General features: G+C 53.3%; 1 protein-coding gene across 5 annotated transcripts in view; it reads left to right on the forward strand.

Moving 5' to 3' along the window:
• Positions 1 to 21,036, forward strand: part of IP6K1 (inositol hexakisphosphate kinase 1) — a 25,782-nt gene extending 4,746 nt beyond the window's left edge. Inside the window, exons 1-7 of one of the 5 annotated variants that reach the window (XM_023748595.1) lie at positions 8,442 to 8,586; positions 8,680 to 8,755; positions 12,705 to 13,028; positions 13,392 to 13,599; positions 15,195 to 15,376; positions 17,089 to 17,264; positions 17,800 to 21,035. In XM_023748595.1, the coding sequence (XP_023604363.1) occupies positions 12,806 to 13,028; positions 13,392 to 13,599; positions 15,195 to 15,376; positions 17,089 to 17,264; positions 17,800 to 18,336 (1,326 nt within the window). In that variant the 5' untranslated portion in view covers positions 8,442 to 8,586; positions 8,680 to 8,755; positions 12,705 to 12,805 and the 3' untranslated portion in view covers positions 18,337 to 21,035. Of the gene's footprint in view, positions 1 to 8,440; positions 8,587 to 8,679; positions 8,756 to 12,704; positions 13,029 to 13,391; positions 13,600 to 15,194; positions 15,377 to 17,088; positions 17,265 to 17,799 lie in introns of those variants that run through there. The other 4 variants (XM_023748596.1, XM_014449942.2, XM_023748594.1 and 1 more) reach the window with 4 other exon arrangements.
• The last annotated feature ends 954 nt before the right edge of the window (positions 21,037 to 21,990 follow it).

The following is a 21,990-nucleotide window of genomic DNA, read 5'->3' on the forward strand; positions in this document are numbered from 1 at the left end:
AAGGGAGAGGGGTAGAGAGAGAGAAGCATCGGTGATGAGAGAGAATCATTGATCGGCTGCCTCTTGCACGCACCCAACTGGGGACCTAACCCGCAACCTGGGCATGTGCCCTTGACCGGAATCAGACCTGGGACCCTTCAGTCCGAAGGCCAATGCTCTATTCCAGTGATGGCGAACCTTTTGAGCTCGTCATGTCAGCATTTTGAAAAACCCTAACTTAACTCTGGTGCCGTGTCACACATAGAAATTTTTTGATATTTGCAACCATAGTAAAAACAAAGACTTATATTTTTGATATTTATTTTATATATTTAAATGCCATTTAACAAAGAAAAATCAACCAGAAAAATGAGTTCGCGTGTCACCTCTGACACGCGTGTCATAGGTTCGCCATCACTGCTCTATTCACTGAGCCACACCAGCTAGGGCAAAATTTGAGCCATTTCACTGGTCAAAGAAAACTGTCCACTGGAAATGGTAAAAGTTTTTTTTTTTTTTTTTTAAATATATTTTATTGATTTTTCACAGAGAGGAAGAGAGAGAGACAGAGAGTCAGAAACATCGATGAGAGAGAAACATCGATCAGCTGCCTCCTGCACATCTCCCACTGGGGATGTGCCCGCAACCCAGGCACATGCCCCTGACCGGAATCGAACCCGGGACCCCTCAGTCCACAGGCCGACGCTCCATCCACTGAGCCAAACCGGTTTCGGCAGGAAATGGTAAAAGTTTTGAATTGCCGAATGTGCATGTTCCCAGCTGAGGTGGGACAAGGGGACACTTTCCTGTTTCAGCCCTAATACCATAAACAAGGTCCTTCAGCGATGCATTTAGAGCCATGGTTTTCCATATTGTTGCGCTTTTCGTTGGTGAATTTGCTGCCTGAAATGGCTCCCAAGCATGCGCTGGAGTGCGCGCTGACTGATCCTCCCAAGTACAAGCTGTGCCTCTCGAAGGACACGCGCTGAGTGTGTGCAGGCGTCAGTTACAGGGCCGGTGGCTGAGGGCAGCGTTAACGAGCAGACCTGTAAGGACAGTGTCTTAAACAGAACTAGACTGAGGGGATGTCCTGTATATACAGTGAGGGGTCTGGGAGGTTATGTCTTGGTTGGATGACAAAAGTGTGGCCGGCGGCTCGCAGGAGCAGCGGGCAGAGCCGGCTCCTCGGTGTGCGCAGGGATTGGGAACAGAACCCTCCAGGCCCCGGGAGGCGATCGGGCTGCTTTTCGAGGCTCCTCCTCCTGTTGTGCTTGCTCTTCCTGACCGCTCAGTCGGTTCTGCTTCCGGCTGTCCGGTTGCTGATGGGCGTTTGGGTGCGTCTGGTGTTTGGCTGTTAGGAATAAAGATGCAATAGGTGTTCTTGCACAAGTGTGTGTGCATATGTTTTCCTTTCTCTCCCAACCACAGCTCAGAGTGGAACTGCTCCGACTCCCAGTCTGGGTCGGGTCAGAGGGGGCCCTGGCTCAGGAGAGGCTGAAGGGCAGTCCTCCGGGCTCGGGCGGTTCTGTTCTTCCCTCGTGGCCCTCAGGTCCTCGCTGCATGTCCCATTCCGCCAGGTCTCAGGTCCCCCGTCCGAGCCGAGAACCAGTGGGCATTCCATTGAGGCTGGGAGTGCGGAGCCAGGAACTGTCGCAAGTAGACACAGCTTCTGGGTTGAGGGGTCTGTTTGCTGCAAAATTGACTTCCGTGCTTGTCGTGTGTCTGGAATTCCATTGGCTGATGCAGGCCAGGAGGCTTCTCGGCCATCACAGGGTTCACAGAACTCATCCTTCCTCTCGCGGTGAGCCTGGCCTTGGCGATGTGTGCCTTGGCAGCGTCCAGGCCCAGGCACCACGATGGCGCTACCTCTTTAGACTGGTGGTCGTGCGGAACAGGTCACTTTTAACGCTTGGGCTTCCTTGTCTGATGGAAAACTAGCACAGCGGGGTGCTGGCGGGGGTGCTGGGTTGTAGCTTTCGGGAGCAGAGGCAGTGCTTTTGGTGGTGACTGTTGATCCCTAAGCCCCCTTCCCGGCGACAGTCGTTGCACACTCTGCCCGCTCAGAGCTCTGCCTGGCAGATGGCCTCTTTCATCTTTGCCTCCTGGGCCAGTGTGCAGTGACCCCTGGGTTCTTTGTAGAACTTAGTTATCAGAATTATCTTTTAAAACTTTCCAAATCTCTTAAATAATTAAATTGATTCTTATGAAGCTGTTAAAATGATATTTTTTGGATGGAAAGTAAGGTAGAGGTTTAAATGAATGAAAATTTCATGTGGAAATTTGTTGAAGTGAGATAATTATTCTTTAAATACTGCTGCTTTAGAGGGCATTTTATTAAAATTTTAAGTGTCTGTATTTTATTTATAGTTTAAGTTTTTGGGGGGAAGAGACCAATACATAATATTCTTCCTACTCTATTGGGATCTTTATTTCCTGGTCTGCATGTTTTTCTCTTGAATATCTAAGTGGATGAGAGAAGGATTTTTTTTCCCCTTTATTTTATTTTTCCATCACCATTTATCCCCTTATACTCTCTTCTGTCTTCACTCCTCTCCACCCCGCAGTCACCATATTGTCTGTCCATGAGTTCTTTCTTTTTTTCCTCCACCCCCTAATTGTTCCCCCCAGGAATTTTGTTTTAATAGCCTTATGAGACTAGTATAGTCCATTCATTTTACATTTGAGGAAACTGAAAACACACGATAATTAGAATGGGTAAAGTTTAATTGAAAGAATTATTAACTAAAAGAGGGTATTGGAGTGATGAGAGATTGGCTGTAAGAAGTAGAGAGAATTCCAAGTAACAGGAACAGTATATACCAGGTGTACCGGTTAATAATTCGGATTTTTTTCAATAGATGGAGTTACACATATGTTGATATATATGTGATTTGATATGTCTGCTATTTTGTTGTATTGGCAGCAAACTTCAAAACTTCATATGTCAAATTTTCTGAAGGTATTAACATCATAGATATTTTTATGTTTAAAAATGTTGAATTTCGTGCCAAAAAAAGAGCATTTGCGGGAAGTTTTAATTCATTACTTTATTTTGAAGAAAAGTGCTGCTGAAAGTGATCGTATACTTCGGGAAGCTTATGGTGAACATGCTCCATCTCAAGATCCTTGTGAACGCTGGTTTAAACGCTTTAAAAGGGATGATTTCGATGTGAAAGACAACGTCCAGGTCAACCGGAAAAGTTTGAAGCCCAACAATTTCAAGCATTATTGGATGAAGATGCGTGTCAAACTCAAAAACAACTTGCAGAAAGATGGAACGTTGCTCAGCAAACAATTTCCGATCGTTTACAAGCAATGGGAACGATTTTAAAGGAAGGAAAATGGGTGCCACATCAACTGAACGAAAGACCAATGGAAAACCGAAAAGTCATCAGTAAAATGTTACTTCAACGGCATGAAAGAAATTCTTTTTTGCATCGAATTGTGACTGGCGATGAAAAGTGGATTTATTTTGAGAATCCCAAGTGCATGAAATCATGGTTTGATCCAGGTCAACCATCAACATCGACTGCAAGGCCAAATCGCTTCAGAAAGAAGACAATGCTCTGCGTTTGGTGGGATCAGGAAGGTGTGGTGTATCATGAGCTTCTCATACCAGGTGAAACCATTAATACTGATCGCCACCAACAACAAATAATCAATTTGAACCACGCTTTGATTGTGAAACGACCAGAACATTCCAGAAGACACGGCAAAGTAATTTTGCTTCATGATGACCCACCATCACACACTTCAAACCAGTTAAAGACACATTAAAAGATCTTGCCTGACCCTAATCAGTTTGGCTCAGTGGATAGAGCGTCCGCCTGTGGACTGAAAGGTCCCAGATTCAATTCCGGTCAAGGGCATGTACCTTGGTTGCGGGCACATCCCCAGTGGGGCGTGTGCAGGAGGCAGCTGATCAATGTCTCTCTCTCATCGATGTTTCTCTCTATTCCTCTCCCTTCCTCTCTGTAAAAAAATCAATAAAATATATTTATAAAAAAAAAGATCTTGCCTGGGAAGCATGAACCCACCCACCGTGTTCACCAGACCTCGCGCCTTCAGATGATCACTTGTCCGATCGAGGGCACACGCACGTTCTGAGCAGCACTTCACAACGTACGAAGAAGTGGGAAACTGGGTCTCAGAATGGTTTGCCTCAAAACAAGAAAAGTTCTATTGGGACGGTATCCACAAATTACCTGAAAGATGGGGGAATGTGTAGCTAGCGATGGACATTACTTTGAATAAAGCACTTTTGATGTTTCTCTTGAAATTATTGTGTTTTCTTTGATGACAAAATCCGCATTATTACCCGGTAAATGGTCAATCCGCATTATTAACCAGTAAGTGGTCAATCTGCATTATTAACTGGTTAATAGTCAATCCGCATTATTAACCGAAGAATAGTCAATCTGCATTATTAACCGGTTAATGGTCAATCCGCATTATTAACCAGTAAGTGGTCAATCTGCATTATTAACTGGTTAATAGTCAATCCGCATTATTAACCGAAGAATAGTCAATCTGCATTATTAACCAGTTAATGGTCAATCCGCATTATTAACCGGTAAAGGGTCAGTCCTCATTATTAACCGGTACACCTAGTACTCTCCGGAGCAGCTGCTGCCTCCAGGGCTGACACAGATGCTCCAGGGAGAGCGCCAGGAGGAGAGGCGCTGGCCTGCCTGGGGCAGAGTGTCTGATGCCGCCATGGCAGGCCCTCGCAGTTCCCCTCGCTCCTGTGGCCATCGCCTTCTAGGATGAGGGAGGCGAGCGCTATTGACGGTCTTTCTCCTCCCGTTAATATGATGAGTTACGTTGGGTCCGTCTTCAGATACTTCATCAACCTTGCATTTCCATTTGTCATGTTGTATTATTTTTTCTGTGTCATCGGATTTGTTTTGCTAAACATTTTTAAAGGATTTTTGTGTCTTCATGAAAGATATTGGTCTATAATATTTTTCATTTCTTTTATGGTAAGTTTCCTTTTAGATTTTGTTATCAGCGCTACCTGAATTCATAAAACAAGTTAGAAAGTGTTTTTTCTCTGTTTTCTGAAAATGTACAATATTAGTGTTGTTTCTTTTTTAAATGTTTGGTAGAATTCACTAGTGAAACCACCTGTGTCTGGAGTGTTCTTTGGAAAGATTTTTGATAAATTTCTTAATAGATATAAGGCTATTCAGATTTTATATTTTACCTTGTGTCAGTTTTGGTAAGTTGTATTTTTTGAGGACTTTTTCTATTTTGTCTAGGTGGTTGAACTTATTGATACTCAATTGTTCATGATATTACCTTATTTTGAATGCCTGTAGGAATTATAGTGATACCCCTCTTTTATCACTCATAGTGGTCGTTTGTGTGTCTGACTCCCAGACTCCTGAGAGCTCTGCATGTTCAGGCTTTTCAGTTCCTTTTTAAACAAAAGAAATACATATATAATTGATTTCAGAGAAGAAGGGAGAGGGGGGGAGAGAGAGAAACATCGATGATGAGAGAGAATCATTGATCAGCTGCCTCCTGCACGCCCCCCACTGGGGATTGAGCCTGTGCCCTGACCCGGAATCGAACCGTGACCTGTTTCATAGGTCGACGCTCAACCACTGAGTGTCTTTCAGTTCTTTATGTCACAGGAGGGTCAGGAAAGGAAGCTGAGAGAACGAAGAGATTTGGAACTGCTTTTAAGGAACGATGCTTCTTTGAAGACATCAGTCACTAACTACACTTTCCTACGTGGGGAAGTGTTGATGGTTTGTGTGGTTGGAAGTTAGTCCCGATCTCTTTGGAACGCCGGTTCTCTGTGAAGTCGGTGGAAGTGTTTGTCTGCCAGTTAAAGGTGCTTACATGTAATCCTGGTGTTTTACGAGGGTAGAGCATAGCGATAAGCTAATCTGCTTGACGCAGTTAAACTCTTGTGGTTTGTGAGGCGTTAAACAGGTGGTTTACCTCCGCTACAGCTCAGCTCCCACATTCACTAGCTGCGTGTTGCTCATCTGCGTGAGACCTCGATCTACGCAACGGGTGCTCCGACCTGTCACTGTGTGTGGTGCTGCTGGAGGGGCAGCCTGGGGTCCCCTTGCCTGGCTCTCTGAACGTCTGACTGTGTGAAGAATCACGCTGTCTGGCCCTGGAGCGGGGAAGGCCTCGCAGGAGGACAGGAGGACAGGAGCCGAGGAGCCCGAGAGCACGGGCCTCGGCGGAGAGAACCTGCGTGTGTGGAGCAGCAGGCGGTCCCGGAGGAGCAGAGCTTAGCGGAGCCGGTGTGGTGGACACTCATTATGTCCCGGCGACAGCTGGACGCATCGCAGTCCGGGTCCACGGCCGAGGAGTTGGTCTTTGGTCGTGTTTTCAGATCGTCTGCAGAGGAGAAGGTGCCAAGACATGTGAGCACGAGACTTCGCTGCCGGAGGAGGCTCTGGTTGCGGCCATACCTGGTTTGTAGGCGTTGCCCCCTGGTGCCCCTTTTAAAATAGTGCAGACTCAGTTATTTAAAGCCCCTTTGGAGTTCCAGCGGTTTTGTGCTATCATTGAGGCACATAGGAAAGACGGGAGCTATTTCTTGGTGCCATCATTCCTTAACGTGGGGAGTCCTCACGCTCTAAGCTGGGAGTCTTTCCCGGGAGGGTTCTCAATAGGCCTCCGGTCTCTGACAGGCTCAGTGCGGTGGCCAGAGGTTCAGCGTCACCTCTCAGGTGCAGGAGGGTCCTTTCCACATGGCGCCTCTCTAACAGCGACCCTGTGGGGAGCGCTGGTGCAGGTAGCAGATTTGTACCAGGGATGACCTCCAGTTCTAAACCCAGAGTTACAGCTACTAGACATTCGGGTGAGGGACAAGAATTGCTGTTCTTTTGTTTCTGTTCTGAAATTGAGCAGCCTCTATTAAAACAATGTTACCGAGGGAAATGCCATAGGGAGGTGCCATCAGTTTCCCAGCCACTTCGAGTGTGCTCACCCGCCTCAGCCTCCCCTCCGCCTCAGCCTCCCCTCCGCCTCGGCCTCCCCTCTGCCTCAGCCTCCCCTCCGCCTCAGCCTCCCCTCCGCCTCAGCCTCCCCTACGCTGGGCTACACGGGGATGGAGGGGAGAAAGGGAACGGAGTGACCAGCCACAGCGGAAACCTGGGTTGGGAGAGCAGGCCTGGTCCTGTCCCTTCGCATCTTTCTTTCACTTGTGCCGAAGCTTCTCTTTCAGTTTGGGATCTTCAGTGGGACGGGCAGTATGAGATATGGAGGCCAAGATGTTCCCCATTCTGTATTTTGGCATTTCAGACAGTTTCATTTTTTAAAAATAATATATATATATATATATTTCCTATACTGTATAATAAAAGGCTAATATGCAAATTTGTCCCCTCGGACATTCAACTGGGAGTTCGACCGCCTGCTATGATGTGCGCTGACCACCAGGGGGAGGCGTGGAACAAAGGAAGGCCCTGGCTGGCAGCCACTAGGGACCCTACCTATGCATGAATTTTGTGCACTGGTCCTCTATATATATTTCAGAGAGGAAGGGAGAGGGAGAGATAGAAGCATCCATGATGAGAAAGAATCATTGATTGGCTGCCTCCTGCACACTCCCCACTAGGGATCCAGCCTGCAACCCGGGCATGTGCCCTGACTGGGAATCGAACCGTGACCATTGAGCCACACCAGCCGGGCTAAAATTTTTAAATTGATTTGGAGGGAGAGAGAGAAACATTGATGCGAGAGTGAAATATAGAACGGCTGCCTCTGGTATGCCCCAGGATGCCCCCCTACTAGGGATTGAGCCCAAAACCCAACATGTGCTCTGACTGGGAATTGCATCGGCAACCTTGGGGTGCATTGGACATGCCCAACCAACTGAGCTGCTCCAGCCAGGGCCAGACAGTCTCGTTTTAAGTGTTCTGTGGTTTTCTGTTCCTCTCAGAACCATCTATCTTATCCTCCCACGTGTGTGCTTTCTGGGTTGACCGTGTTCAGATTCACCTGTGAACGGGCGAGGCAGAGACTCCCCGACTCAGGTTGGCTCCCAGGAGTGTCAGTCACAGCACAGAAGGCCCTGTGGCTCCTCGTCCAGAACCATCCCCTTCAGTCGTGAGCGGACGGTACTTCAGGCGCGAAGGAGGGACACCTTTGTTCCTCCTCTCTTCTGGTCTCGTTTTGATTCCCCTGGGTCACTGGGGCCCGTGTTTAAAATTCTGGCCGCAATCCTCCCCGTCCCCCACTCATTCCAGCACAGTCGGGAAAGATATTTTCAAAAGGATCTTTGCTAAAATGTGTGTGTGTGTGTGTGTGTGTGTGTAAGCACAGGTTTCTAATTTTTATAAATCCAGTAAAAACAGGAAAGGGGTTCACTGGATTCTAGCTTTTCTCTTTGCCCTAAATTATTTCTGTTCTGGCTGTTTCTTGATGGGCTGGCACATCTCGGCCTCCTCCTCGCTCCTGTTTGCTCTCAGGAGGATGTCGTTTGCCCGTGGCCCTGGGAGAGGACCCAGGAGTCTAAACAATTCTTCATCTCTTCTCTGAGGACAAACAACAAAATGGATCCCTGTAAGCCTTTTCCCGTCTCCTCGTTTCAAACCCAGATTGCTCTCGGCCTCTGCACACACCTCTGGTTTCTAGGTGAGGGGCGTGCCAGGCCCTGGTAGATGGGAAGGGCAGGCTCAAGGAGGCAGCCTTCTTCCTTTGAAAACATCCGTGTATTTCCATCCTCAGGAGGAGTCTGTGAGCACCTGCTCCCAACAGGCGGTCCACGTGGGGAAGGATTGTCTGCGCCCTGAGCTGCCTGCCGGTCAGTGCCCACCGCCTCGTGGGGAAAAGCAAGAGTGGGCCTGGCGTCGGGAGGCGCGGGCTCTGGCTGATGAGCTTTAGAGCAGCGGTCGCCAACCTCTCGGACCTCCCGGGCCACCAGGGGTCCGCGGAGCACCGGTTGGCGACCGCTGCTGCAGAGAACACACAAGCCTTCCTGTTGGTTTTCTCTGTGGTTTGTGCGCCCGTGAATTTAAGGGCACTCGCTGTCTTTCCTGTCAGAGTCTGTGAGCTAATTGTTTCTGAAATTCGCTTTCATAAAGCCCAGAACTGTACAACCAGCTTGGGGTGCTGTTCTTTTCTGTTAGAATGACGTGTCGGCCCATTGTGTTCTTTCTGCTATTTTGACCTTGGATTATATCAGAGAGTAAAAAACAAACTAAAGATACATTATTGCCAGAATTTTGCCTAGCATTCCTGACTAACCAAGTTTAAATTTAATTTTTTAAAAACTAAAATATTTTGTATGATTTTGAAAGGGCATGATACTGTTGTTATGGATATGTTTAACTTCAGAAGAGGTAGTGGAAATCTTGGAGTTATAAACTATTTCTTACCAACATTTGAGGAAATTTTCAAGCATACCTGTGGAATGTGAAGGCACCAAGGATGCTTCCCTGTATAAAAAGATTGCATATCACACTCAAGTGGTTAATTTGAGGCTATAAAAATAGGTTGGCCACCGAATTTGGAATTCCAACCAGACTTCTTGGAGTGCGAGTCTGCTGGTCTGCGTGCTGAGTGTGCCTGCGCCTGTCCCGCTCAGGGACGTGGTGACCAGGTGTTGTCTTGCTGTGGGTACGCCTGCCTCGTGCTAAAACAGCCCTGACCTTGTCCGCTCCCATGTCTGGTGGCAGGTGCTCGCCGCCAGGGCTTTTGTTCGTTGCCACTTTCTAGGCTCACTCTGTTGTTGAATTAAAGCAAACCAACTTACATTGTCTTTTCTAAATTTGGTTGGAATTCTTTGATGTGGTTCATCCTTTATTATTGAGATTATCTGTTTTTTGCCTACTTCCCCCTTGTTCTCTTTTGTATTATTAATAAAACTGCTCGCATCCTCTTCCTAGGCCACTGATGGCGAACCTATGACACGCGTGTCAGAGGTGACACGCGAACTCATTTTTTTGGTTGATTTTTCTTTGTTAAATGGCATTTAAATATATAAAATAAATATCAAAAATATAAGTCTTTGTTTTACTATGGTTGCAAATATCAAAAAATTTCTATATGTGACACGGCACCAGAGTTAAGTTAGGGTTTTTCAAAACGCTGACACGCCGAGCTCAAAAGGTTCGCCATCACTGCCCTAGGCTTTTCCCTTCCATATTTTGTTTAGTTGCTGTTGTTGTTATTCTTATCCAGGCACATTTAAAACTTTCTTTCATCTAACATCTTTTTGAGTCCAAATGCAGAATTTTGCCTTTTCTTTGTGGATTTGGAATTCTGTCCTGGGGCCAACATGCCTTGTCCTCTGGAAAGCCACCTCTTTGTTCTGGTCTCGGCCCTAGATTAGCCTGTAAACATTTTTTATCTACAGCCCTAATAGGGAAAAGGAAAGGAAGAACTTGTCCTTCACAAACATTTTCTCATGTTATATACTTACCACCGTCCCGCACACACCTGTAACAAGCATCATGTCCATGCAGTCATTTATCAGCTGTTTTTATTGTGTGGACACCATGTGCCAGACACTCCTCCAGGCATTTAGGAGAATATATAGCAGTGACCTCAACAGACAGTCTTTCCTTCATGAGTTGACATCATAATAAACATAAACACAGACATTATCGATAAGTAAAATATATATTATGTCAGAAGAGGGTAAGTACCACGAAAAAGCAGAAAAAGTAGAGCAGGTTAAGGGGAGTCCACGTGGGTTTGCAGTTTAAATTTAAAGAGAAAGACATTTGAGCTGATCCTCTTTCTCAATACTCTTGAAGGAAGCGAATGAGTTAGCCACGTGGGTATCTGGGGGAAGAATGGTCCAGGCAGAAGGCAAGGCAGGTGCAAAGGCCATCGAGCGCAAAGTATGCCGCGTGCCCGCCGGTGTGACCGAGTGCGGTGACGAGCAGTGGGGGCGGAGGACGCGGTGGGAGGCCCGCGGGCGGGTCTTGTGGGGTCGCGTAGGCTCTGGTACGGGACTTGGACTGGGGCTTGGGCTGAAACGGGCTGAGACTGCAGGGTTTTGAACCGGGAAGTCACATGCTCTGACTCTCAGTCCCGGTCCTCGCGCTGCTGTGTTGTATCTCTTATTGGTTGTGTGTGGAGGGTGTGAGTCGCGTCGGGGGAAGTATGGCACCAAACTAGGCTTTCCTTTGCCAAAACAGACACTTTGGACAAGATTAAGTGGAGTTTTGACGAAATCATGTTGGGGTTGAAATGACTTGACCCAGTAGATGATTCATGGGCCCTAAATGTAAGACGTGGATTTAGTCCTTTTTGCCACAGTGAGATTCCTGTTACGCTCGTAATGTGCTTTTATTCATTGGGGCCTTCTGCAGTTGTTTAATTCAGTCCAACAAACCTTCTTTTTAGCACTTCCTCGGTGCCAGGAACGACCTTGGGTCCTGGAGGGAGGTGAGAGGGGATGGTTTGGTGGTGGTGACAGACGAGTAAATAGACGGCAGTGCAGTGCTGTTGTGAGGGTCGGCACAGGCTGCCCGAGGAGCCACACGGGGTGTCCAGGGCCCCTGTAGGGGACAGTGGAGCCTGGGGAAGCCCTGGGCACGGGGAGCCCGATCCTGGAGGAGATCTGGGAAGTAGAGGCCAAGCAAAGAGGCGCTGCCGCGAAGCCCTGTGGATCCACCTGGCGGAGTGGAGGGGAGTGAGGGCGCGTCTCTTTGTGGACAGCAGTGGGATGGGCGTAGCTTCCTGGCAGCTCGGGGTTAAGGCAGCTGCACCAGCATTCTTGTGCCGCCCGTTTCGCCTGTCGGTATGAGGTTCAGGAAAAACCATATTCTTGCTCTACACATACTTTATTTTTCAGTCTTGAACTTTCAGGTGTAGTCTTGCCAGTACCTTCCTAGCTTTAAAAATATATTCAGGCCCTAGCTGGTTTGGCTCAGTGGATAGAGCGTCAGCCTGCGGACTGAAGGGTCCCAGGTTCGATTCTGGTCAAGGGCACATGCCCGGGTTGCAGGCTCGATCCCCAGTGGGGGGCGTGCAGGGGGCAGCCAATCAGTGATTCTCTCTCATCATTGGTGTTCCTACCTCTCTCCCCCTCACCCTTCCTCTCTGAAATCAATAAAAAAAATATTTTAAAAAAAGAAGATATTCAGTAGTAAGGAAGGTGCCCACTACTTTAACTTCCTTGAGAGAAAATTGCCATTACAAGGAGGGTCTTTGAAGACAAAGCTTTTCCTTGTCCCACTGGTTGGTATAAAGGCGGCGGGAAGGAAGGCCCGGAGGTGCTGGACATGGTCCGAACTTGGTAAAACCTGAAGCCTGAGTTCCTTTGGGAAAAGCAAGACGTTTTTTTGATTCTACGCTCACCCAGGAGTGCTCCCCGCCGGGGTGTGGCACCTTCCGCAGAAAAGTCAGGACCCGGTGTGACCTGATTTCTGGGGCAGAAACCGGGGTTTTGTCCTGAGCTCTTCTGTGAAGAGCAGGGACAGTGCTTTCCTGATGGCGGTAACATACTTGGCAGCTCTGAAACCACATCCTTTCGAGAGCTTAGAGGGGCCTGAGAACTGGCAAAGGGAGGGAATGTGGGCTTTTGTGCATAAAAAGGGAGCTGGAGGCCAGCATGCACCTCGCCTGCAGTCCCCGGCTGCCGTTCCCGCACGTTCCCCACAGCAGGCCCGGCTCCGGCTCCGGCTCCTGACGCCCCAGCAGACACTGAGCCGGGACTAACTGGTCGGGTGCTTGACTCTGACTCACTCTCTCTCTCTCTCTCTCTCTCTCTCTCTCTCCCCCTCCCCCTTTCTGCACAGACTCAGACCTGCGTTCCGGGCGCAGGCCCTCCACCCCGCGCTCCTCCGGTGGCCCATGAGCCGCGTCCTCTGCCCCCGGTGCGCGACGGGCCCCCAACGCAATGTGTGTTTGTCAAACCATGGAAGTGGGGCAGTGCGGCAAGAGCGCGAGTCTGGCCGGAGACCGCGGGGTCCTCCTGGAGCCCTTCATCCACCAGGTGGGCGGCCACAGCAGCATGATGCGCTACGACGACCACACGGTGTGCAAGCCCCTCATCTCCCGGGAGCAGCGCTTCTACGAGTCCCTCCCGCCCGAAATGAAGGAGTTCACCCCCGAGTACAAAGGTCAGTCCCTGCGGCCGGAGCCCCTCAGCTCGGGTTCCTGTCCGCCCTGTGATGATGTGATGTGATGTGAGGCGACCCTGGGCCTCTGTTGTCTCAGGGCAGCTCAGTCCTGTTGTTACGCAAAGTTCAATCCCACAGCCTCAGCGAGGGCTTTAGACTCGGGGGCTGCGGGCTGCTCAGAGAGGCCGCCGGGGCCTGGGGCCGTCTGTGCTGCAGGAGGCCCGTGTGGACTCAGAAGCCGACCTCTGAACACCCTCTCTTAGGGACTTACTTGAAAACGTGTTCCAATAGGGAGCCAACCAAGAACGAGGCAACAGCGCGCCGTCTGCACACCTTTGTTGACGCGCTGCCTGTTTCCCACAGGGGTGGTGTCTGTCTGTTTTGAGGGGGACAGTGATGGTTACATCAACTTAGTGGCCTACCCTTACGTGGAAAGCGAGACGGTGGAGGACGACGCGCCAGAGCGGGAGCAGCCGCGGCGCAAGCACTCCCGCCGGAGCCTGCACCGGTCGGGCAGCGGCAGCGACCACAAGGAGGAGAAAGCCAGCCTGCCCTTCGAGACCACCGAGAGGTGAGGGGTGGGCAGATCCTGCCACTATCTGCTTCGAGGGCAGTAGGTTGAGTTGGGGGAAGTGGCTGTTGGTCTTGGGCCACCCATGTAGGTGTGACCTGTCCCGTGGTCACATCACCCCGGTGACTTCTGGGTGGGCCGGGGCTGGTTGGCAAAGAAGCCAGCTTTGTGGCTCTCGAAGGGATCACAGAAAGGCACCCACGAATGGCTCAGCAGTGCCCTCCCCAGAAGAACAGGGGACTTGTGTCACGCTGAGAGGGCTCCTCCACTTCCCGTTAAAGGACCAGATCTCTGCCAGCGCCACCCTGTTGGGGTCGTCCGCGGCTGGGGAGAGGACAGTGACATTGACGTCACTGTAGCCGCCGCCCCCACCCCTGCCATTGCCGGGACGCCTCACCTGCGTGGCTCTGCTCTGCGTGGCAGTGCGGCAACGCACCTGCGGTCACTCCCAGCAGAGCCTTGCATGAGGCTGTGGTCACGTCCTGGTATTTTCCGCGGGGTCGTCTTCTCACCAAAAGTCCGTGTGGCCTGACTGACCTGAGGAAGGGGTTCCCTCCTCGCTGGCGGCCTGCTCTCCTCCCCCTGCGCCCTGGCCTGCTCTTCCCTCTGACGTCTCCTCTTCCAGGCCCGACAGAGGCGCCGTTCATGGGTGTCATGTCACATGGTTCCGTGTGGAGTTGTTGAGAGTCTCCCATTGATGCCGCAGACTCTACACTCAAAAGGGTGGTCACCCATGTCCTTGACATGGCATCCATGTTCCCCTGTTTTAAGTGTGAAAACACACACCAGTTTCTGTATGTTTAAAATTGTAGTAAAATGCACATCACGAAACTCGCTGCCTTCACCTTCCCCGCATGCAGCGAGTGGCATCAGTACATGCACACGGTGTGCGGCCATCACCGCCCACCCCAGAGCCACCTCGCCGCCTCAGGAGACACTGCAGCCTGCTCACCGTTAGCTCCAGCCCCCGCCCCCCCGCAGCCACCGTCCCTGCCTCTCCCTGTGGACTTGAGCTCCTCACACGCGTGGGTCACACAGTGGTTCTCCTTTGTGTGTGGCTTATCTCAGCGCAGTGTTCCCGGTGCCTCCAGGTTGTAACTGTGTGAGCATCTCCCTGCGTGGATACACCACGTTTTGTCTGCCCGTCCAGCCACTGCCGGCACGGGCTGCTGCCGCTCCTGTTCACCGTGCTGCGCTGTGAACATGATCCAAGTATCCGAGCTCCCGTGTCGGTTCTGTAGGTATAGCCGCGGGTGGGATTGCTGCACCCGTGAGAATTCTGTGGTGAACTTGGTGCGGAGCGGCTGCCCCATTTCCCTTCCCTCCAGCGGAGCCGGGGCCCGGCGTCTTCACCTGCTCCCCTCAGGGTCGTGTGTTGGAGAGCAGCCTTCCGAGTGGGTGGGAAGTGCTTTCTCCATCGCCTGGTTTAATGCAGAGGAGGATTTCTCAGACGTTTTTAGACGCAGGAAGGCCACTCGGAGCCATCGACTCGCCTTTAGGTGCTCGTGCTCGGCCCCGTGCGCCACAGCAGGCGGCGTGGGGGCAGGGGAGGCGCCCACCCTGTGCACTGAGACCTGTGTCTGTTCTTTCCCCAGCTCCCAGGAGGCGAAGAGCCCGAAGGCGGAGCTGCACAGCCACTCGGACGTCCCTTTCCAGATGCTGGATGGCAACAGCGGCCTGAGCTCCGAAAAGATCAGCCACAACCCCTGGAGCCTGCGCTGCCACAAGCAGCAGCTGAGCCGCATGCGCTCCGAGTCCAAGGACCGGAAGCTCTACAGTATCCTTGTGGCTGCTCTTCAGCCGCGTCTGTGGGCTGCCTTGTCGGGTGCCCTCAGTCCATGGCCAGACCTCTGTGCTTGGGCTCCCCTGCTCCCACCTCCCTTCCCATAGGCCCGCTCTCTCCTCCTCCTGTCGGCAGCATGCTGTTTTCCTGCTTTTGGGGACTGTTGAGACTGAACCTCAAACTTCCTCTCTCTCTCAAACCAGTAAGCAGCCCGCCCTCGGTGGGGGTTACAGGGAAGGTGCTGAGACAGTGGGGGCAGCTGAAAACATGGACAGAAAGGGCAGGAGTCCGGGCCACAGAGCCATTTGAGCTGAAGGGCCTAGAAGTACCAAGGGATGCGTCTTAAATGTGTAGCCCACGGGTTTGCAGTTAAATCAGAAAACGGCCCGATAGAGCTGTAAACCAGCTGCTTCTCGAGACTCCTCTGGGAATGCTAATCCGGTTTCTCATCCTGACGGCAGCACCATGACCATGTCTCCTTAGGTCTCAGGCCCGGCGAGGCCCTGGCAGCCGGGGCGGGGGTGCGGCTGGCTTCCTGGCGGTGCAGGGATGTGTACAGCCTGCCGGAATCTCCTTTAGTTTGTATGTGCCTGCAAGACACATGTAAAGAATGAAAAGTGATGACTTCAGCAGAGGTGGTCTATACACAGTGGAATATCACTCAGCCGTAAAAGGAATGGCATTCTGTTACGCTACAGTATGGAGGGACCTAGAAGACCTTTTGCTAAGTGAGAGAGCCAGCACAGGACGGGTTCTGTGACTCCACTACGTGAAGGGCCTGGGATAGGCAGACCCGGAGAGCCAGGAGGAAGAGCGGGACCAGGGCTGAGGCAGGGTTGGCAGGGAGGTAGTGTCAGTGGCACCGCTTCTGGTTGTGGTCTGGGAAGTTCTAGAACCGTGGTTCTCAACCTTCCTAACGCCGCGACCCTTTCATACAGTTCCTCATGTTGTGGTGACCCCCAACCATAAAGTTATTTTCGTTGCCACTTCATAACTGTAATGTTGCTACTGTTATGAATCGTAATGTAAATATCTGATACGCAGGATGTATTTTCATTGCTACAGATTGAACATAATTAAAGCATAGCGATTAATCACAAAAACAATATGTAATTATATATGTGTTTTCCGATGGTCTTAGGCGACCCCTGTGAAAGGGTCGTTCGACCCCCAAAGGGTCGAGAACCACTGTTGAGAACCACTGTTCTAGAAGCAGCGGGTGGTGATGGCGGCATGATAACTTGAATCTACTGAATGCCACTGAGTTCACACCTAAAATATTTAAAGTAGCAAATTGTATGTTATGTGCATTTTACCACAATAAGATTTTATTTTATCTTTTTGGTTAATCCTCACCCAAGGATATTTCTCCTGTTGATTTTGAGAGAGTGGAAGGGGGGGGGGGAGATAGACATTGATGTGAGAGAGAGACATCAATTGGTTGCCTCCCACACGCACCCCTGCTATGGCCGGGGATCGAACCTGCAACCCAGGTACGTGCCCTTGACCAGGAATCAAACCTGAGAGCCTTTGGTGTGCGGGCCAGCGCTCTACCATTGAGCCACACTGGCCAGGGCATAAGCAATTTTGTAGAATGGAGAAGCCAGTGTTGTGAAGCCCACATTTGGGTCTGTGAGGTGACGACAGGTGACGGGCTGAGAGGCCCCTTTGCAGAAACGGCTGTTGTCCCCTTGACCTGGGCGCAGAGTTCCTCCTGCTGGAGAACGTGGTGCACCACTTCAAGTGCCCGTGCGTGCTGGACCTGAAGATGGGCACCCGGCAGCACGGCGACGACGCGTCCGCCGAGAAGGCTGCCCGGCAGATGCGCAAGTGCGAGCAGAGCACGTCGGCCACGCTGGGCGTCAGGGTCTGTGGCATGCAGGTGAGAGCCAGGTGCTGCCGCCAGCCTGTTAGGGAGCCCATGTCTGCCGCTCCCCAGGCCAAGTGTTCTCCTTGTCCACGTTGGTCCAGAACCTCCTCCAAGAGGGTGAGTCCCGGGGTGCTGAGCGCCTCCTCGTGTGTATGTCCCTTGAGCCTCTGTCCTTGTCTGGTGACTCTGGTCTGGGCTCCAGCTACAGAGCTGCTGGGAGAGCCTGTTGCCTTGACATTGGGGCAAGTAAGACTCTTGTCTGTCAGTCAGATGTTCCTAGTTTGAGTCCAGCTGGGTCGCAGGGCAGCTTGGAAAAGGACTTCAAAGTGATGGCAGAGGACTTGCAGGCTGGCCTTCTCTCCTGGCCGTCCTGCGGGAACCTCGGGCGCCCTGGCCCGCCGCTCCGTTGTGTGGGGTCAGCAGGAAGGCTCAGCGTGGTCAGAAGTGCTTTCCAGACAGTGCTGGCCAGGGCTCTGCGGCCTGGAGCGCGGCCCCTCAGCACTCAGTACTGCGGTGGCACTCACCTGTCTGTCTCCTGGGGTTTCAGGTGTACCAGCTGGACACGGGGCATTACCTCTGCAGGAACAAGTACTATGGCCGGGGGCTCTCCATCGAAGGCTTCCGCAATGCCCTCTACCAGTACCTGCACAACGGCTTGGACCTGCGGCGTGACCTTTTTGAGCCCATCCTGAGCAAACTGCGGGGCCTGAAAGCGGTGCTGGAGCGGCAGGCCTCCTACCGCTTCTACTCCAGCTCCCTGCTCGTCATCTACGACGGCAAGGAGTGCTGGCCCGAGTCCTGCCTGGACCGCCGTTCCGAGATGCGTCTCAAGCCCCTGGACACGGGGCTGCCCGAGGTGGCGCCACCCTGCGGCCCTAGCACCAGCCCGGGCAGCTCCAGCAGCACCAGCCTCGAGAGCGTGTCCTCTCCCAAGGTGGACGTCCGCATGATCGACTTTGCACACAGCACGTTCAAGGGCTTCCGGGATGACCCCACCGTGCACGACGGGCCGGACCGAGGCTACGTGTTCGGCCTGGAGAACCTCATCAGCATCATGGAGCAGATGCGGGACGAGAACCAGTAGGCCCAGCTCGGGGCCCAGAACCCCTCCCTCTCCACCCGCAGGCAGGGACCATTGATCTGAACTCGCCGTGAGGACACACAGACTTGCTTTTAAAGGGTTATATTTCTCTTGGGTATAAACTAAAAGAAATGTTTTAGCTGTAGCCTGGCATCCATATATATAAAGAGGAGAGCAGAACACACACCCTCAGCCAGGCTCCTCAGCTCTGCAGCTCCGACTGCTGTGTCCAGGCTGACGTAGTGGAGGTGCCCTGGGGGGCTTGCAGCAGGGACAGGGTGCCCTTGGACATTGGTTTCTCTTGCCTAGGTTTTTGGGGCCTGTGGCTGCAGGGCCCTGCTAATTGTGCGGTGAAGCCCTGGGCTTATGCCGGGCCCCTCCATGCCCATTCACCCCTTGTTCCTTGGAAGGAGAGGGATTGGGTGCCCATTTCTAGGGGCATGTATCCTAGTGTTGTGGGTGTCGGCCGCTCTTTGACGCTCCCAGGGCACTACAAGGCCAGCTGTGCACAGCTGGGCCCATCCTTCTCATCTGTTCTTGGCAGGAGGCTAGATTCAGAACCTGGGCTGAAGCCAGCTTAGGGCAGAGGGCAGGCCCTGGATTCCCAGGCACTCCGGCACTTGCACCTGCTCCTCTTCCTGTCTGCACACCCAGCCAGCCTTTCCCACCAAGATCCCTGCCTAAGGAGTCCCCCGCCCCTTGTCCCACCAAAGGGGGGCCCTGCTCCGCTTGCCGAAGAGTCTGTCCCACCAGGCCTCGGGGCCTCGGGGCCTCCAGTGAGACAGAGTCCGCAGGCCTCGTGCTGTGGTTGGACGTCCTCTTCCTGCCCTGCGGGCAGCTCTGCTACTCTGGGTGGGCTGCTCCCCGCAGGCTCAGGCTGTGGTCCGCTCAGGGCTCACTTCCCCAGCCAAGCTCAAGGCCACAGCCCAGGTGAGGAGGGAGAGCTGCGAGCTGGCCTGCACAGGGACACGGTCTGCACCTGATGCGGGGCTCCGACTCTGCTGGGAGAGTTTTGTCTTCTCAGTCCTGGAGCCCGTCCGTCTGTCCATTTGTCCATCTGCCAGCTCCAGTCTCTCAGGGTCCTTCCCTGGGTGTCGCCTTCATTAGTGAAGACTGATTCCCGCCCTGCTTTCCTCAGCAAAGGGTCTCGCTCCCGTTTCCGAGGTGAGCTTTGCCCCTGCGCCCTTCAGCGGGTGCGGCCTCTTTACAAAGAATGAGCAGAATGCATTGTGGGAGGCGTGTCCCTGCTGGCCCAGCACCCTCTCTGTGGCCTGAGTGTGGTCCCTTCAACACTCAGTACTGACAGTGGTGCGGGGCAGGCCCTGGAGGGATCCCGTCCTCCCCGAGGTGGTAGTTCGTTCTTGCTGCCGGCCCTTCGTGGCAGAGGCCTGCCACGTCCAACACTGGCCAGAGGCGACACTGCTGTCACCTAACCATTGCCAGGGCCAGTGCCCTCACCGCAGAGCCTGGGGCCACGGCCATTGTCACCTTGGGCATGTCCTGTTTGGGCATTACAGGTAAGCTCGCTAGCCCGTGTCTGTGAGGCCCTGGTCACTGATGGTTTCCTGGCCCTCAGATGCAGCCTCACGCATCTTCAGTGGGCTCCTTGATGGGTCCCATCTCTCTCGGCCTCTGACCCTGGTGCCGGTGGTGGGCAGGTCCCATTCCTTGGGCCTGGGAGGGACAGCTTGCTCGTTTCTGGTCAGTAACGGCCGTCTTTGCTCCTGTACCTTCTGTGGCTTCAGCCATAGGGCAGTAGCTCTTCATAGTGAAGCCCGCCCTCTCCTGGCAAGGCAGAGGCTGAGACGGGGCCCCTGGAGTGTGCTGCGCCTCCCGAGTTCTGTATTTGGGGAGCAGATGTACCCTCTTACAGTGTCTTCCTGGCACTAAAAAGAACAGGGGCCTGGGATTGGCTGCTTCTCCCCCAGGGGGGTCCCCTCTTTTCAGCACTTTTGACACTTGGAGACCCAGCCTTGTTAGCGGGCAGGTGGTGGGCATGTGTGTGCGCCCACCCCTATCCCCTGCCCTGCCAGCGCCCTGTGCCCGCCGGGCCCTGCCTTCCCAGCCCCAACTTGGGACCAAAGTGCAACATGGGATCGCGGTTGGAGCACTCGAGTGACCCTTGTCCATAGCGCTTCCTTAGGCCAAGTGACACTAGCCCCTGGGGGGTGGGATTGGGTGGTGCTTACAGAGGAAGGGGACCAGTATAGCAATTAGCCAGGGACCCCCACCCTCCCTCACATTGGGGCCTGTGCAGGGGGCGTGGGGACTCCTAAGGGGCCAAAGGCCTAGGCTAGTTCAATAGCCGCTGCTCACTCGCTCACACCTGGCCACATGCACGCCCCCTAGATGCAGATTGCTTTGCGCTTCAATGCTCTTCAACTTGGTTTTCTTCGTGCCCATTTACAAATGGTTTAATGAGGAGGAGATGTGGAGAACCTGGGGGGACCCTTTGCTTCTCCCGGACTGGGAGGCTTTGCCTCTGGGACCCGCTTCCTGCTCCACTGTTCTGTCCACGCCGCCCGAAGCCTGCGCTGCGATCCTCGTGGCTGGGGCCACGTCGGGCGCAGTGCGTGTTTTCGGGACGATGTGCGGGGGAGGGGTGCTTAGACCCTGGGCCGAGCTGCTCCCGTCTGTCCACCCCGCGCTGCCCCCCGCTTGTGTCTGAGGTTGTGTCCGTCAAAATAAAGCCGCTGAAACTCTGGCGTGTGTGCGTCTCTGTGAAGACCCCGCGGGTCCCAGAAGACAGGCGGCGCCCACCCCGGGGTCGGTGCGCTCCTCCCGGGCGGGGGCCGGCCGGGCGGCGGACTCCGCGGGCACCGGGAGCAAGCGGCCTCGCCCTTGGCGCCAGTTCCGCCTTCGGATCCGCCAATGGCCAGCTGACCCGCGGGTCCCAATCGCGGTCCCCATAGCAACCGGGCGCGCTCGGACTCTCATTGGCTACGTCCGCCAGAGCTGCGCCCAGCGCCTCGACGCCGGCGAACGTGCCACGTACGCGGCAGCCGATTGGCCCGCCCGGGCCCACGTCACCGCCGCCCGGGGCCGGCGGAGTTTGGGGCCGCTGCCGTCCAGCCCGCGTCGCATCCTGGTTTGTGGGCCCGGAAATCGGCGTCGGGGCGTCCTGGGCGGAAAGGACAGCCCCAGAGTTGGTCAGTCTGGCACGTGAAGGACCCGGGGCTGGGCCCGGCGGCCGGAGTGAGTGACAGGGGTCGGCCAGGCGGCCGCGGTCTCCGCGGAGCGCGCACTCAGTCTCCGGCCGCCCGCCCGCCGCCGGCGCGATGAAGGCGCTGATCCTGGTGGGGCGGCTACGGCACGCGCCTGCGCCCGCTGACGCTCAGCACCCCGAAGCCCCTGGTGAACTTCTGCAACAAGCCCATCCTTCCTGCACCAGGTGAAGGCATGTGGCCGTTTAAAATTCCGGGCGGTCGGGCAGGAGTACTGGCGCTCTAAAAGGCTGGTATTCTGTCTTGGCGGGTCCTTCATGTCGCTGATGAATCGTCACTGATTTTGAAATCGTTACTGTCCTAATTCCATATGTGCCTGGCGTAATACTGTATCATAGCTACTTTGTCACTAGGCTTGCAGCATCATTTCTCAGCTCATTACGCATCGAGAACATACATCACCTATTTTCTCTCTACTTGTTGCTTTTCATTG

Source organism: Myotis lucifugus, unplaced genomic scaffold (genome assembly GCF_000147115.1).
Source record: "Myotis lucifugus unplaced genomic scaffold, Myoluc2.0 scaffold_1571, whole genome shotgun sequence".
Lineage (NCBI taxonomy): Eukaryota > Metazoa > Chordata > Mammalia > Chiroptera > Vespertilionidae > Myotis > Myotis lucifugus.